The sequence below is a fragment of the Podarcis melisellensis genome, assembly GCF_964234715.1.
Source record: "Podarcis melisellensis genome assembly, chromosome: 2".
Lineage (NCBI taxonomy): Eukaryota > Metazoa > Chordata > Lepidosauria > Squamata > Lacertidae > Podarcis > Podarcis melisellensis.
The window spans coordinates 58104293-58119622 of record NC_138529.1 but is presented as its reverse complement, the minus strand read 5'-3'; the positions used below and the strand labels follow the sequence as shown (position 1 = coordinate 58119622).

Sequence of the window (15330 nt, the reverse complement as noted above, 5' to 3'; positions counted from 1 at the left end):
ATTTTCCATGATAATTAATGATTGGCTTAATGTTCAGGGCTGTCATCGCAGGCAAATGGAACTAGGTCCTGCTGTGCCAATGCAAAGTTATAGCCTTGTGCCATTGCTTCCAAGAGACTCAGGGTTTTGCATTGTTCAATGGATCCCTCCACAGCAGTGTGTTTCAAATGTTCCAGATGGGAAGGAATGGGGACAAATCGGGAGGGGTTTTTTCCACCATTCTTGTGGTATTTTGGTCACCACAGAGGCTCAGGAGACTCAGAGCCTCTTCAAAGGAGGTCTGCTACTCCCCAGCTTCTCCCCAGCAATGCCTATGAAAATGGCCCAGATTCAGCTACTTCCTGTTTGCTGCTCTGCTTTCAGGGCACTCCTGCTGCAGTTCTAGAATCCCAATGATGTGGATGGCTCTCCAAGGATGACTCTCATGGAGCTGTAGGCCTTTATTTGTTATTATGTTCAGCACAGAAACAAAATGATGTATTGATGCAGAACATCAGTGAATTATAAACCAAGAAATTCAGCACTGGAGGGTCAAATGCCTAATAGATATTATACTGTTCCTGGTGGCACACAACTTGGCATTCTGGGGATATTCAGATAAGCACTTATCAGATAACAATGGAATTTTTCTGTGGCTTGTACAGCTGCTTGGCAAGTATGATGAGGTAATGGGTGAGCATTTGCGGTGTGCATCTTCAAAGGCGCATATTGATCACTTCTGTGGGGAAACCATTGAGAATCAACTGATAGTCTTTATGGCCAAGGAAGTGTCAGAGAACATACAGAGCAGGCTGTACATAGCCAAGTATTACTCTGCCATACTAGTTTGCACACCGGATATAAATCCCTGTAAGATTTGTTGACAAAGGTGGGTGATAAAGGTTTCTGTAAAGGAATATTTCATAGAATTCAGAACGATGCATGAATTAACCAAAGATGGGCTTATGGATCTTTTTCTAAAGAAACTTGAGGAAAACAACATTAAGGTTAAGGGCTGCCACAACCAAAGTTATATAATGGTACCCACCTGATAGAGCAGAAAAGGGTGCCCAGGCAACAACTGCTTACACTGAACTGACAAGCTACTCCATGGCTGTCACTCTCTCAGTCTATTAGTTTCAGATGCAGCCTCATCATCAAAGGAGTCTATTGCCCCTTTCTTTGTGCTATTCTCTGCCTCTGTTCAGTGGAACCAGATACTGAAAGCCAGTGATCACCGTAAAAGAGCCTGCAGAAGCCCTTGATGTTGATGCCGCTATCAAAGAACCACCATGTAAGCACTGCAAGAAGAGGAAATTTGAATACGAGGGTCAGGCTCACAATGAGGAGTGTGCTCAGAAGAAATCTTCAAATGAGAGTTCTTCTACACATTTGTCAACATTACTCACGTTTCAGTTGAGCAGCTTGACTATATGGGTGATGCATGGGGATTCTTGTGCAAACTTGAGAAGCTACCAGAAGAGACACTTACCAGCCACTGTATGGATTTCTACAGAGCCCTCACCAACCACTCCAACATCAATAGTGCGGGTGTTTATATCGAGCTAGACCATCTGCACCACATTCTACCTCCCACAATAGGCTCACCACAAGGTGTTCTGCATTGCACAACCATGGAGCTCAGCTTGCTGCCCTTCCCTTATCTCAGCTTGGTGCTCAAGTTTTTGCCACCCTAGCTCAATGCAAACATGGAGCTGAATGCAAACATCCTAGCACAATTTGGAGGGGAACACAGCCACAGAGCTCAGATTGGCACCATCCCTCCTTCTGTCTAATTCTCCAACCCAGGGATAGGATCTCCAGAGGTTGCTGGACTTGAATTTGCATCAGCCCCAACCAAGCTGTCCGATGTTTTAGGGATAAAGGGAGCTGTAGCCCAACAACATCCAAAGGTACGCAGGATCCCCATCCCTGTTACACAACATGGGTTGCCACCATCTTCATCCTAAATTTCTGCAAATAATCTCTATGAAAAACACCAAGCAGAAGAAAGCAGGATACATAACTGTGAATTTAGATACTAGCAACAACAACAAAAATATACCCAGTCTCAGCACAAGGAAATACAAAGCAGATTTATTAGGAATGGTATCCTCCGAAAGTCTCCAAAGACTTCCAAAGAAACCAGAAAAGTGTAAGGAAAAGCAACTCATGACCTCATCAACAAACAGGTTTTGCTGTCTTAGGTTTTGGTTGATTGCTTAATTATGTGAGCCTCTGAATTTAATTAACTCATCAAAGCTAATTTGAAAAGATCTCTCGAGGCTGTGAGAGCTTATATTGTGACTGCCATTTGTATTTGCTGGTTTGGGACCATCTATCAGGGTTTTGTCATTGCGTCAACATTAACTTTAATCTTGTTTGAATGTCATTGTGTTTACTCAGTCTCCAGTTTGGGGCTTTATATCCCCATGTGCAGTGGTGGCTCATAAGCAGATTACTTATAGGGAGGGGGCACCTGGTCTGAATGGTCACATGTGGCGAAGGGGGTGTGCTGTGCGTCCTTACCACTGAGCAACATAAGGCAGCAGCAGAGGCAGGGGTCACCTTATGCTAGAGTGTGGCTGCTGACTGGCCACTAACACCAATGGCCTGGCAGGGAACATCTGGCCAGTCCCAAGCCACATATCTATGTTGTGATGATCCAAACACTCCGCTGCTTCTGTTGATTGGATTATCAACTATGACGAGAGAGGGGAGGGAGAGAGAGAAAATTACTTAGATTAAGTGTGCGACTCTGCAAAACAACTGCCTTTGCAAGAGAATTCTGTTCAGCGCCTTTATGCCTGAGTAACCATTTAGGAGATTTTTTTTTTTTTAATAAAAATGAACAGTGCAATCCTCTATGAGAAGTAAGCCCTGTTGAGTGCAATGGGACTTATTTGCCGATAACTGTGTGTAGGGTAGCATTGAAGCCTAGGTTATTCCCTCAAAGGACTCTTGTGTAGAATCTTTACTGTACATCGTCATGCCATTCTGATGATCAGAACCCCACTAGGATGACCTTTGTTCTCACATTCTTTTATTTTCATCAAATGATTTTTTTCGCTACCATGCAGAGGTTGGAGGGCCACCTGTCATGGATGCTTTAGCTGAGATTCCTGCATTGCAGGGAGTTGGACTAGATGACCCTCAGGGTCCCTTAAAGCGCTTTGATTATATGAGTGTATGCAACTATTTTATTTGAATTAACCATTTGTATCATGCTCTAAAGCAATGCTATTATGATTGCTTTGTCATTTGCAATATAGAAGACTTTACATTTGCAGAACAGAATTGAGACTAGCACGTATTGAAGAGGCAGTTTGACCTTTCCACAAGATGGTTCTTTAACACCTGTCACCTATTTGAGCAATTTTGATTCTCGCTACATTCTCTATATCTGTATGCAAATTGTCTCGTATAATAATTATGTGCTTTGTATTTGTTGCAATCATAGTTTGGAACAAGAGGGAAGCCTGGTTGTGACTTGTTTGCATAACTCTTTCACTGCCTACTTTTTGAAAAAATGAATCAAAGTATCGTGCAATGAAGCATTGATTCATAGGATCAAACTTTTTATTGTATACACTGTTAATAGTTTACCACTGCTCTTGGTAAAATATCTGTATCTTCTAGGAAAAAAACATAGTGGTAGATATCTGTGTGTCTGCAGAAGCAAACATTCCTTGTCCTTTCAAGTAATTTCAGGTACAGAATGTTGCTTTCTCAAAAGTACAAGATCATGTAAACTAAGGATGACAAATCGAACACATTTCGTGTACCACTGGTACACCAGAGTGTACCACTTCATGCTGCAAGGATCATAAGCTAATGCTTAACATCCTGACCCCTGCTCATGAATAGGAATGCCACCCTTAATACACCTACTAGGGAGAAAGATGTTCCTACAAATCACCTTATTGTGGCCTTGGTGCTGCTAATGCATACAAGTGTTTCACAACATTCATACAAAATCATTCTTATCAAAAGGCCATCTCATATACCTACCTCTCACTCCCATGTAAATAAGGTTTGCAATTTCTATGGATATTTTTACTCATTGGATTTTCTGCAGAAACAGTGGGTTTTATCTAACACTGCTGTTCCACACACAGCAGCAGAAATCCACTTGTGCAATGGAGCTTGCACCTCGTCTCTCCTGCAGCCTCCACCAGACTCTCAAAATTTGTTCCAGAGGGATGGGGGACAAACAGGGGAGCATGAGGGAGGGAGGGACCACTGCATGAGTGAGAGCAGCTCACGCAGTGCATACCTCCAACATTTCTCCAATGAAAATAGGGACGTCCCATTCCATAATGATAATTTTACTATTTATACCCCACACATCTTACTGGGTTGCCCCAGCCACTCTCGGCAGCTTCCAAGATATATAAAAACATAATAAAACATTAAAAATCTTCCCTATACCAGATTGCCTTCAGACAATTCGGGGGTCGTATAACTCCACACCCTCCAACATTTCTCCGATGAAAATAAGGATATCCTAAGGAAAAGTGGGACATTCCTGGGCTGACTTCTCTTAATCAGGGACGTCCCTGAAAAATAGGGACATGGAGGGTCTGGCAGTGTTGGATACTGCCCAATGAATCCAGTTTAAATGGGAAAATAATGTGCGATGGCATTTTGGTGAGTGGGGTCAATGCTGGCAGGGGCTGATTGAAGTTGTAGAGCATTGTAGGAGCCTCTCAAACATCTGGAGGTCACTAGGTTGGTGATAGCTGTGCTTCTGAGGGTCTTCTGAACCTAAGACAAAACTTTTCAGGGGCCCAGGGGACTACAGTACAGTAGTGAGACAGGAAGAACCCCGTTCATGTGTCCTCTTGCAAGTGCTTCATCAGATGACACACATTACATTTGTACACAGGTCTATGGTGGCCTTCAAGTTGTAGGTGGCTGTAGAACCAAGTAAATTCATGCTGCAATGTTTAAAACGTTTGTTTTTCTCTGTTTCATTAGAATGATTATAGGAAGTTATCTATGCAATGCAAGGATTTTGTGGTGGGTGTGCTGGATCTGTGCAGGGACACAGAAGAAGTGGAGGCTATTCTGAATGGAGATGTGAACATGCAAACATGGACTGAGCATCATCGCCCAAGTCTGAGCAGAATCAAGCTGGCCATTAAATACGAGGTCAAGAAGGTAAGCATCCTGTGAGCTGCTTTGTTATTGTCTTTTTCTTTTTGAAAGCCAAATACAAACTGATAAACCAGCGGAATTACTGAATGAGTTTCAGTTCAAAGCACACACATACAAAACTGAAGTGGAAACTGAAAGCAATGTTGGCAAATAAGGAAGAGCGAGGGGCAGTAGGGGAGAGTAATAGCCATGAAAGTGTGTGCTGCTGAACCCTGGAGCAGGTAAATACCAGGCATTTACTTTCTTCTTTCACAACAGGGGTGACCTGAGGCTTCTGTGTTTGATCCTTGGGACTCTCATCTGACCATGGCACAACCCTCAGTTCCCTGATTTGAACTCTTCTTGGGCATTTTTGCCCAGCTAGAATGTGTCCTTCAACTCTGCTTGCCATTGCCTAGACAGAGGATAGAGAGGGGAGTGTGAAGAAACAAGCATTCTGTAAATTATAAATTCACCTTTATTGCCCTGCCCACTTTTGCCTCTGGCACCGCCTGCCAGAAGATTGCCCAGGAAAGAATGCAACCCCTGGAAGGAAAAAGCTCTCCCCCCCCCCACGCATTATATATAAGGCCAAGACCTATAGAGTACAGTGAAGAATCAGCCTAACATTACAGGCAGTGTATTATTATTTTTAAAAATATGGATTGGAGGGAATTCACCCAATGGGGCTTTCCTCCCTCTGCACTCCCTAAAATTGACTGGGGGGAGTCAGGCACTGGCAGAGGAAGAGGAGTGCGGGGGGAGTGCACCGCCCCTGGCAGCGTGATCCCAACAGGGTGCCATTGCGGCTGCCCCCCCCCGCCTGCGCTGGGTGCCCCGCCCCCGCAGGTGTTGCGCCCCGCCCCCACCTGCTCTCCCCCCCCCCCGTGCCAGAGCATGAAGCTCTGCCACTGGAGTCAGGAAAGCCCACAAAATAGCATGTGGTGGGAGGAGAGGAGGGATCATTCCGTTGGGCAAGTGGAAATGCTTCCACAGAAGCATGTTCATCCTAGTGTGATGTTGAATTTGACCCTTACAGTGGTACCTTGGGTTACAGAAGCTTCAGGTTACAGACGCTTCAGGTTACAGACTCCGCTAACCCAGAAATAGTACCTCGGGTTAAGAACTTTGCTTCAGGATGAGAACAGAAATCGTGCTCCAGCGGGAGGCCCCATTAGCTAAAGTGGCACCTTAGGTTAAGAACAGTTTCAGGTTATGAACGGACCTCCAGAACGAATTAAGTTCTTAACCCAAGGTACCACTGTATTAATTAAATCTACATATATGTATACAATGCTAAGCCTGACCTAGGCGGCTTGGTGAATTTGATTTTTGCGAATTCTGGCCCAAATGGACCAGGGGAACTCTATTACCTTTCTTCACACGTTCCAAATGTTCTGACATAGATCATGGTTTGAGAACTATGGGAAAATGTGCATTTTGAGAGAAAATGTGTTTATAATACATATTTGATTTTGCAGTTAATTTAATTAAGAGCGGTAGATTAATGCAGAAATAAGGTAGAACAAGCTTATGGGGATTCAGATTGCAAATCAGATTGCAAAACTGATTGAATTGCCCATCCCTGGCCTAAATGAATGGATTCACCTTGCTTCCTAACTGTGAGAAAATCTCTTTCAGTTCAATGCTGCATTGCTTTGGGGCCTAAGTACTAGCTATAATGTGGTCCATTTGTGCAACAAAATATGCTTCTGGCTTCCTAGACTGCATAGATTTGGCAGAGGAGAAAGGAATCACCACTTCATTTCTCAGAATACAATTGTTTGCAAATAATTTTATCAGTCTGAAACTGGCAGAGCATGCTAAGAGAGAGGGGAGGGAGGAGAAATGGAAAGAAATAGATGGATGATGCAAGAAAACTTGCTTTGTTTTAGAGTCAAGTCACCTGGTATGTTAAGCACACTTCTTCCTATATATATAAAAAGCATTCTTAGTGCTGTCTGCTTTTTTCAAAAACTAGCAAAGGAAGAAAGCAGCTGTGTGCAGGGACCCAGTTCAGATCAGGATGGTAGTGCAGTGGGGGAAAATAATAATTTAACCCTTTCTGTGCTGGGCAAATAGCAATTTGGTGTGAATTTTGGCAGGAAATAATTGGTTAGGAAGGGTTAATCCTGTCCTCTCTCTCCCCCTCCTACCATTATCCCAGTCTGAATTGGGCTACCAGGTGAATGCTTTTTCTGGAAAAAAAGGAAAGCAGCCAGCAATTTAATGTATAGCTTGACCCCTAGGAGGATCATTATAAACTCTTTTTTTATTGTGGACAAGTGCTATGTGAATGAAAGCCTGGCATTTTTCACCTAGGAAGCTTCCCTCATTTTTATTTTTATTTTTAATGCTTGCCCAATTTATTCTCCATCTTTCAAGGGAACCAAAAAACCCATCAGAACTTTGTCCTTGTGAAACGGCCACAGCATTATTTTGCCTCTGCTAAAAGGGAAAACTGTGAGTAAAAGTGGCCAAGAGAGGGAAAGCAACAGCCTGTTAAAAGCATGGGAAATTACTTTGTTCTAGTCAGGGCATTATCAATGGTTCTCCGTTGCGAGCATGTGCTATGCAAATTGATAATTTCTTTCTTTCCTGGGCCTGGGTGGTTCAGATTAATTATTTGTACAATGTACTGTGATGGAAATTGGGATACTGTAAGTGGACTGTAGAGATGTTCCAAATTTTGTAGCTAACATCTGTTCCCTCCTTTTCCTCCAACTCCCACCACCTGCTTAGTTCTGCCTCTCGACAGCTGTGGCCAGAGACGGTCTCTTCCTGTTATCAAAGCAATTAGTTCAGACTCTAATACTGCAGGGTCCTCCATTTTAATTCTCCCAGAGAGATCCTGCGTTTATCCATCATCCCCATTGTTGGATTTGAGGTAGTGTTGCTTTGAAACATCGGCAGGGAGAGGGGATGGAGGGGGTTGGGGAAATGAACGAACCGGGATTCACAAGTACTGGCGCCGCAGTGTGATATTTGCAAAAATAGGAAGAAATTCCCCATGCTCATTAAATTCTGATGAACATTTACTAGGGAGGACAGTAACTCAGTGGCTGAGTACATCATTTGCATGCAGAAGGTCCCATCTTCAATCCTTGGCATTTCCCATTGAAAGGATCAGATAGCAGATGATGCAAATGATCCACTGCTTGAGGGCCCATCACAACATGATGGTTTTTAGAAATGCAGATAGCATCTGCAGGAGGGCACCAGTAATTAAGTAATTAAGCATGGGCAGGGAATTTAACCCTTTCCTCCACTGCCACTTCTCCTGAGGAAAATCCACCCCCTGAATTTGCTTTGGGAAGAGCTCCCCCATAGGCACCATTGGAGGTGCCTCTGCCAATTCAAATGGCAGCTTCAGAAAAGTGATTTTCCCCAGGACAACAGCAAAGGAGACAAGAAGATTAAACTCTCTCTCTCTCTCTCTCTCTCTATGCCTGCTCTGGTCTAGATTCAACCACTGATTTTGCAAGTCCTAGACATTCAGAGGGAATGGGTGGATTAGAAAGTGGGCTGCTGGGTGAAGGGAGTAGATAGGAGAATGTGTTCCAAGACAAATAATTCAATTCTTCTTATTAATTTTCAAACTATTGTGCAGGTAGCAATCCTTGAAAGTTGTCCTGAGTCCACCCCTTGCTGCAACATTTTTTATGGGTAGCAAATCGCTTATAGGAATCACACTGCTTCAGTTCGGAACCCTTTAAGAAACCAGCTGGAAGTTTCATAGCCATAACTCTGTCAAAGTGTTTTGACTGTTTTTAATGTTGGTTTCACTTTGCGAGTAGCTTTTGGGTCACTTTTTGTGCGGAAATTTGTTATTATTGTTTTATTTATTAACTGTATGGAGAAACTCTGCATTATTTCCTGCATGGATGCTGATACCTTTTTAAAGGTTATGTACTGGGTGTGTAAGGACTTTAATGCCCAAAGCACATTCTCAGGAACTTGAACAACCCATTACATGTGAGCTGCCATTATATAGCAATGCTTTCTCCCCGATGATTCATCCCATCGCAGAACTGTACCTGGGTGCTCGCATATTAAGGCTTCACACACTCAGCTCAGCGTCCATCAGCTTCTGGATTACTTTCACTGTTGTTGCAACACTGGAGGATGCTATGGAAAGTGGCCCGGATTACAGGAGTTTTGGCTTGTGTGTTTTCCTAGACGGCCAGTTGGTAGCACATTACTCTAGCTAATACACTTTTTTAGATGGCTGGTTGCTCTGCCTAATGAGCAGTGGCAATCACTGCTGGTTTTAAAAGCAAAGCTGACTCAGAGAAGGAACTGTGGGACAGGCTTGCAAAAATAGTGACCAAATCTTAAGAGATATGCAAATTGGATTGGATCATATCTTAAGCTAGGCAAATTGCACAGCACCACTCCAACTAAAACAGGGCCTGTTTTTTGGCACATTTGTCTCATGCTTTTCCAATGCAAAGACTTTATCTTTTCCCTTTGGACTGGTCTTCTATATAATTGCCTACATAGCTCACAGTATGTTGGCTGATGCCTTGCAACCAAACAGTGATGCAGTGGCCACGCTCCCAGTGGTGTGAAAATTCAGTATACTAATAGGCTGGCCATCAAAAGAAGACTAACTTTATTGCAGAAGTGTTTGGTAGCAGGGTGAATGAGAAGCATCCATTTGTGGGCACTTCTGCCTCAATCTGAACGTTGACAAGAACTTCCTATGGGCAGAGAAATGGGGGCCCAATGTAAAGATTGAATGAATGCCCTTCAGGCTGGCCCCAGTCCATTTTGGTGCTCTTACTGCATGCTGTCAAATTGACTGCCTTGTAATGGACAGAAATATTTTACCAAGTGGCACATGTTTTACAATGATGGAATTTTGTATTGGTTGGATTCGCCAGCTGGTCCCACTCTCACATGCATGGTTTCTCCCACAATCCACCAGTGTTCTCTGACCTTCCCATTTGGGAATTGCTCTTTTAGAAAACTAGGTATGGTGAAATAACCTTACTATCAAAAGAATCAACTATAGCGGATGTCAGAGGCTAAGAAACAGTGAGGATTTTGAAACGGTGGGTACAACTTTCACTGAATTAATCGGCCTTGTGTTCTTTCATGCACTGCTTCTCACCAATTATGAAACAATCCCTTAAGTACAAAGAACTTTGGGCATGGGTCTAAATGTTGCCGAAATGCTGAATAAGTCATATTCTCTTTTCAGTTCATTTCTCCCATCAGTTGCTTATCAGGCTTGCCTTTAAAGGCACATCAGTAGTGAAAGCGTTCCTTCATAAAATATGCCTGCTGTTTCTGTTCTGCCTGCTCAGCAGTTGCAATATCAAAGGAAATTGGGGAGGGTGTTCGTGGTGTTTGTTGTGCTATTAAAGAGCAGTACACATTTTATGACAGCCATGAAGTTGGTTCAACATGTAGATCTGATAACTTTTACCCATGCTATGACAGATCTTCCTCTGTGTGTGCGCGCATGTGTGCATGTGTGTTTTAAAGCATTATCGCCTGATTTGTGAGGTGACCACTGCAGAAAAACCACCTGAGATATATAGAGTAACATAAAGCAGTCCTTGTATATTACTGTCCTATTCTGAAAAGGATCTGAATGACTGCTTGCCTGAATACACCAACCCTTCCGCCCTCAATATCAAAGTCTCTCTCTCTAGCTTAGATAAGGAAAAATAGTATCAAATTTCATTCAGGATAAATATAAATTAATTTGAAAAAAATGCATTTGATTTTCAATTCAAAACTAAGTAGTATCTGATTCAAAACTTCCACAGAGGCATTTGTGTAACTGCAGCAAAAGAGAAAGTAGGACACTTGATTGATGTGAAATTCAACCAAACAAGATATTTCTCTCGCTACGACTACTACTGTCTGCTTACCAGAAACGCTTGGGGCCATTGATATTTTCCACACATTTCAACCAGCCCTTAGTCTTATTTATTTAATTCATCTATATCCCGATTCCCCTTTAATTTTCTAAACCCTGTCTTCATTCAAAATATGGCTTCTGGGGCAGTGTACACAGAAATCAAATATCAATAAAATATTCCATTTTCTAAAACCTATCTGTACCTTCATTGGTTCAGCAGCCAGAATTTCAGGTTCAGCCTAAGTATTTTTTAAAAAAATATTCCACAGGTCTCATGCTCCTGTTCAATAGTTTTCTTTTTCTTCAAGAAATATAAACTTGTTATGTTGCAAGCATCACTTGGTCTCATCATTTTATCTTAATTTATTAGTTTGCTGGAACTAATTCAGCGAAAGGAAAATCCTCAATGTCCAAATGCCAGATCATAGGTAGCCCATATTTGACTGAGTGGATATTTCTCTTCTTTTGCAGATGTGAATAGAGCTGCACAATGTAGCTTAGAGCTACCTGAATACTCCACTAGCTCATACAAATCTGTCATCCTAAATTTCCATGGGAACCGATCTATTTAATATTCCAGCCACAGTCTGCATTGATTCATATCTTGTGTTGTCCCATTCATTCCATTGCTTATTTTCACAAATGTTCTTAAGGACTCCAGAGGCTTTCAGGGATATCAAAAGAAATGTCATAATTAAGTCAGCTGGCATAAATAAAAAATGTTGTTTAATAAACTGCATTGCTTATGGTGATAAACATCACCTCAACCCAGCATGGATAAAATACCTGTTGAAGCCAGGTTTTGTACATAGATCCTGTTCTGGATTTGGGGTGACAACAAGCTAAGTCATAGTTAGAGAAAACACACTGAAAACCATGAACTTGCTATTTAAGTCAATTGATTTCCATGGATCTACAGTACTCTGAGTATGGCTAATATTTGATGCTAATCTGTGTCTTCAGTGTGCAAGAGCAGCATGCATGCGTGCTCTTGCTTGTTGTTGTTTAGTTGTTTAGTCGTGTCCGACTCTTCGTGACCCCATGGACCAGAGCACGCCAGGCACTCCTGTCTTCCACTGCCTCCCGCAGTTTGGTCAGACTCATGCTGGTAGCTTCGACAACACTGTCCAACCATCTCATCCTCTGTCGTCCCCTTCTCCTTGTGCCCTCCATCTTTCCCAGCATCAGGGCCTTTTCCAGGGAGTCTTCTCTTCTCATGAGGTGGCCAAAGTATTGGAGCCTCAGCTTCATGATCTGTCCTTCCAGTGAGCACTCAGGGCTGATTTCCTTAAGAATGGATACGTTTGATCTTCTTGCAGTCCATGGGACTCTCAAGAGTCTCCTCTAGCACCATAATTCAAAAGCATCAATTCTTTGGCGATCAGCCTTCTTTATGGTCCTGCTCTCACTTCCATATATCACTACTGCTCTTGCTAGATCAGGACAATTTGCTTATTTATTTCTAAGAGGCATTTCTACCCCACCTTTTACTCAAAAAGGCTGCCAGAGCAATTTGCAAAAACTTGCACTGTAACTGCTGACCACACATCATTGAATAAAGTGTGTCAAATCTATGTGCCTCTTCTTCACATTTCACAGGAAATTGCCAAACACCATTGGTCCCACTAACTCAGTGAACTAGGTTATCATGTGTCTATCTATCTATCTATCATCTATCTAATCTGTTTATCTATGGTAATATCCAATTATGCTCATTTGCAAGTTGGACAGATTTCTGTGGAAAGGACAAACGTTCTTTTCCCTGTTATTCCCCTCTTCTCTCCCCTTCTAATATCCCCTTTCAAAGGAGAAAAGGAACAGGAAAAGTCGGTGGCAAGGCCACTCCCAGATTTTCCTTAAGAACAGCTGCGACTGAATTCCATAATCAGCGTATACACTAAGTTTATGGAAGATTCTATTCAGTGAGAGTTTCTTGTATTTGAAATTCAAATTTCAATGACTCACACGACTTCTCTTTTTTTTTGTCATTATGCATTCCATGGGCATAATGAGTTTCTGGTGTACGAGTGGTCGTTACAACCTGTGTGTGCAAACCCATTGCCAGGTTTAAGGCTGAGCTGCAAGCTCTTACTGGTGTAAGCAGTAGATTAAGCAACCATCCAATGCTTCATCTGAGTAATGCACAAAAATGTCCAATGGCATTATTTTATTCACAGAAGGCTTTTGGATCCAGGAGAGAAGAACAGAAGGGTTGGAGTCAGCTTCACTGATTCACCCTTCCTGCTGCAGCTCCATTTGTTTCCCCCCCAAAAAATCTGCCTCAAAGGGTTGGGGGACAGCACAACATCATCAGAGGTGCCAGAGGCAGCTCAAGAAGTGGGAAAGTGGGGGCTTCTCTGATCTAGTGGGGATTCTTTTTACCTACTCTAGATGTATTCTTCAACATGTCATGTATGCAGCAAAAGTGGATAAGTGGTGGATATTAAACTGGACCATCCACACATTAGTTGTTCAGCAATGCTTCCCTATATTATTGCCATCTGGGGGAGCAGTCTTGTGCTATAGTGCAATCAAAGTGGGGGGGGGGGAGGGAAAATAACAACCAGACAACCCAGAGCATTTGTGGTATTAAAAGGTTGCAGAATTTTAGTAGGAAGTTACAGGACAAATGTAAACAAAGCAATATGTTGTTCCAATACTTTTGCAGGCACATATAAAGTGGGGTCCCTTTCTCTCCTCCCTTCCATTCACAGAATAACAGCTGTGTGTAGTTTGTATCTTACCTCTTTTATTATATAACTTTTATTATACCTCTTTTATTATATAATATTCTAGCCTGCTTAACGCTTCCTCCAGCAAAAGCTGTCTGATCCAGGCAGCACTGCTAAGAAAGAGGCCTTTAAAGCTGATGATATTCCACCTGATAATCATTGAGTTAAAGATCCTCTAAGATCCCCCCCCCCTTCTGAGCTTCAGAGCATTTTGGAGTTACTTAGGCTTCATTTCAAAATTTTCCCTACAGCCACTGGCAATCAGTTGCAGTCAACTGTTGCATGCTGTGCAGTGAAAACATCCTCTGCAAGATCAAGAGAGCAACTCAGTGTGATGCATTAAAGAGGAAGTTGGGCTGGGAAACCATCTTCCTGCGTTAGTCTTCCTGCGTGCAAAGGTCTGGCCAAACCATGACTGATATATGTCTATTAGGGGTGTTCAATGGACTCAGACAAATCTCAAATCCTGAGGCAAAACAGCACAGGTGGCTTGCCAGAGGTGAAGTATGATGTCTGTGAGGTAGCACAAAACAAAGTAGAACTTTGTGGCACTTCAGTGATGTATACATTTAAAATAATGCTGCAGACAAGCATCTGCTAAAGGCGAATAACAATGTTTCTAAGCCTGCCACAATGCCAAGGTAAAGTGAGAGAGCTCTGCTTGACTCACAAGTCAAGCTTGTAATTTTCACCCGGAAGGTGAAATATCAATTGCTTACAAAATACTAGAGGAGACAAAATAATTCATTTCCCACCTACGCCAAGTCTTAAATGGATGCCTCTACATGAAAATCAACTGAAGCTATCTTGAAATCCGGCAGAAATTCATGCCATTGGAAGAGGCACCCTTGTTGGCAAACTCCACCCAATTCAACACACAAATTCAAATGCTGTAGAAGTTTAATTAAAAAAAAAAATATGCAAAGCACAAAGGCTTCTGAAACTATTAGCCTATAATTTGGCAGGCTATATCCACACTGGACTAGTTAGTAGGCCTGTAGATTTTTTTCACTTCTGTCAAAAGGGAGAAAAGGGAGAAAAGCTTAAAAAATTTCCCAGTGATGAAACTGTGTGAATGAAGTAGACTTGGATGAATCCCAAGCTGAAGAACTTGCTATGAGGCGCCTTGGAACTACACAAGCCATTTTTCAAAGCATCAAATTGTGGTCCGCACTCAGTCTTGTGGCCAGTTGCATACTCTTGTTAACCATCCTCTCTATCTATTTACACACCTGTTGAGGCTGGAAAAATATGATATAAAAGTAAACTGCTTAGTGGTTTTCTTACAATCAAGCAGCATATAAATTTTGTTAAATAATTTTTTAAAAATCTAAAGGCTGCAATATTGAAGTACACAGAACTCATTTCTGTGTCGACATGCATAGAATTGTACTGGATGCTGCTGTTTTGATGTATTATTTCTATAATTTGAGGCTCTGCATTCTGTGTGGCTTCCAACAGCCTTGAATTTCAAAAGATTAGAGGAAAACAAGAGAGTAGCATTCTGTTTTGTTTTTAGTATTTTAATCTTGTGGAAACACTAAGAGGGGCTTGACACAAAGTGCGTTCAAATCAGCAGAAACTGTTCTGCTTACGTCAATACTC

General features: G+C 42.2%; 1 protein-coding gene across 2 annotated transcripts in view; it reads left to right on the top strand.

Moving 5' to 3' along the window:
• TRPC7 (transient receptor potential cation channel subfamily C member 7) overlaps window positions 1-15330 on the top strand; it is a 103107-nt gene that overhangs the window by 36223 nt on the left and 51554 nt on the right. For both annotated transcript variants that reach the window (XM_081893274.1, XM_081893273.1), the window contains exon 3: window positions 4960-5142. In XM_081893274.1, coding sequence (XP_081749400.1) covers window positions 4960-5142 — 183 coding nt within the window. The remainder of the gene's footprint in view (window positions 1-4959; window positions 5143-15330) is intronic.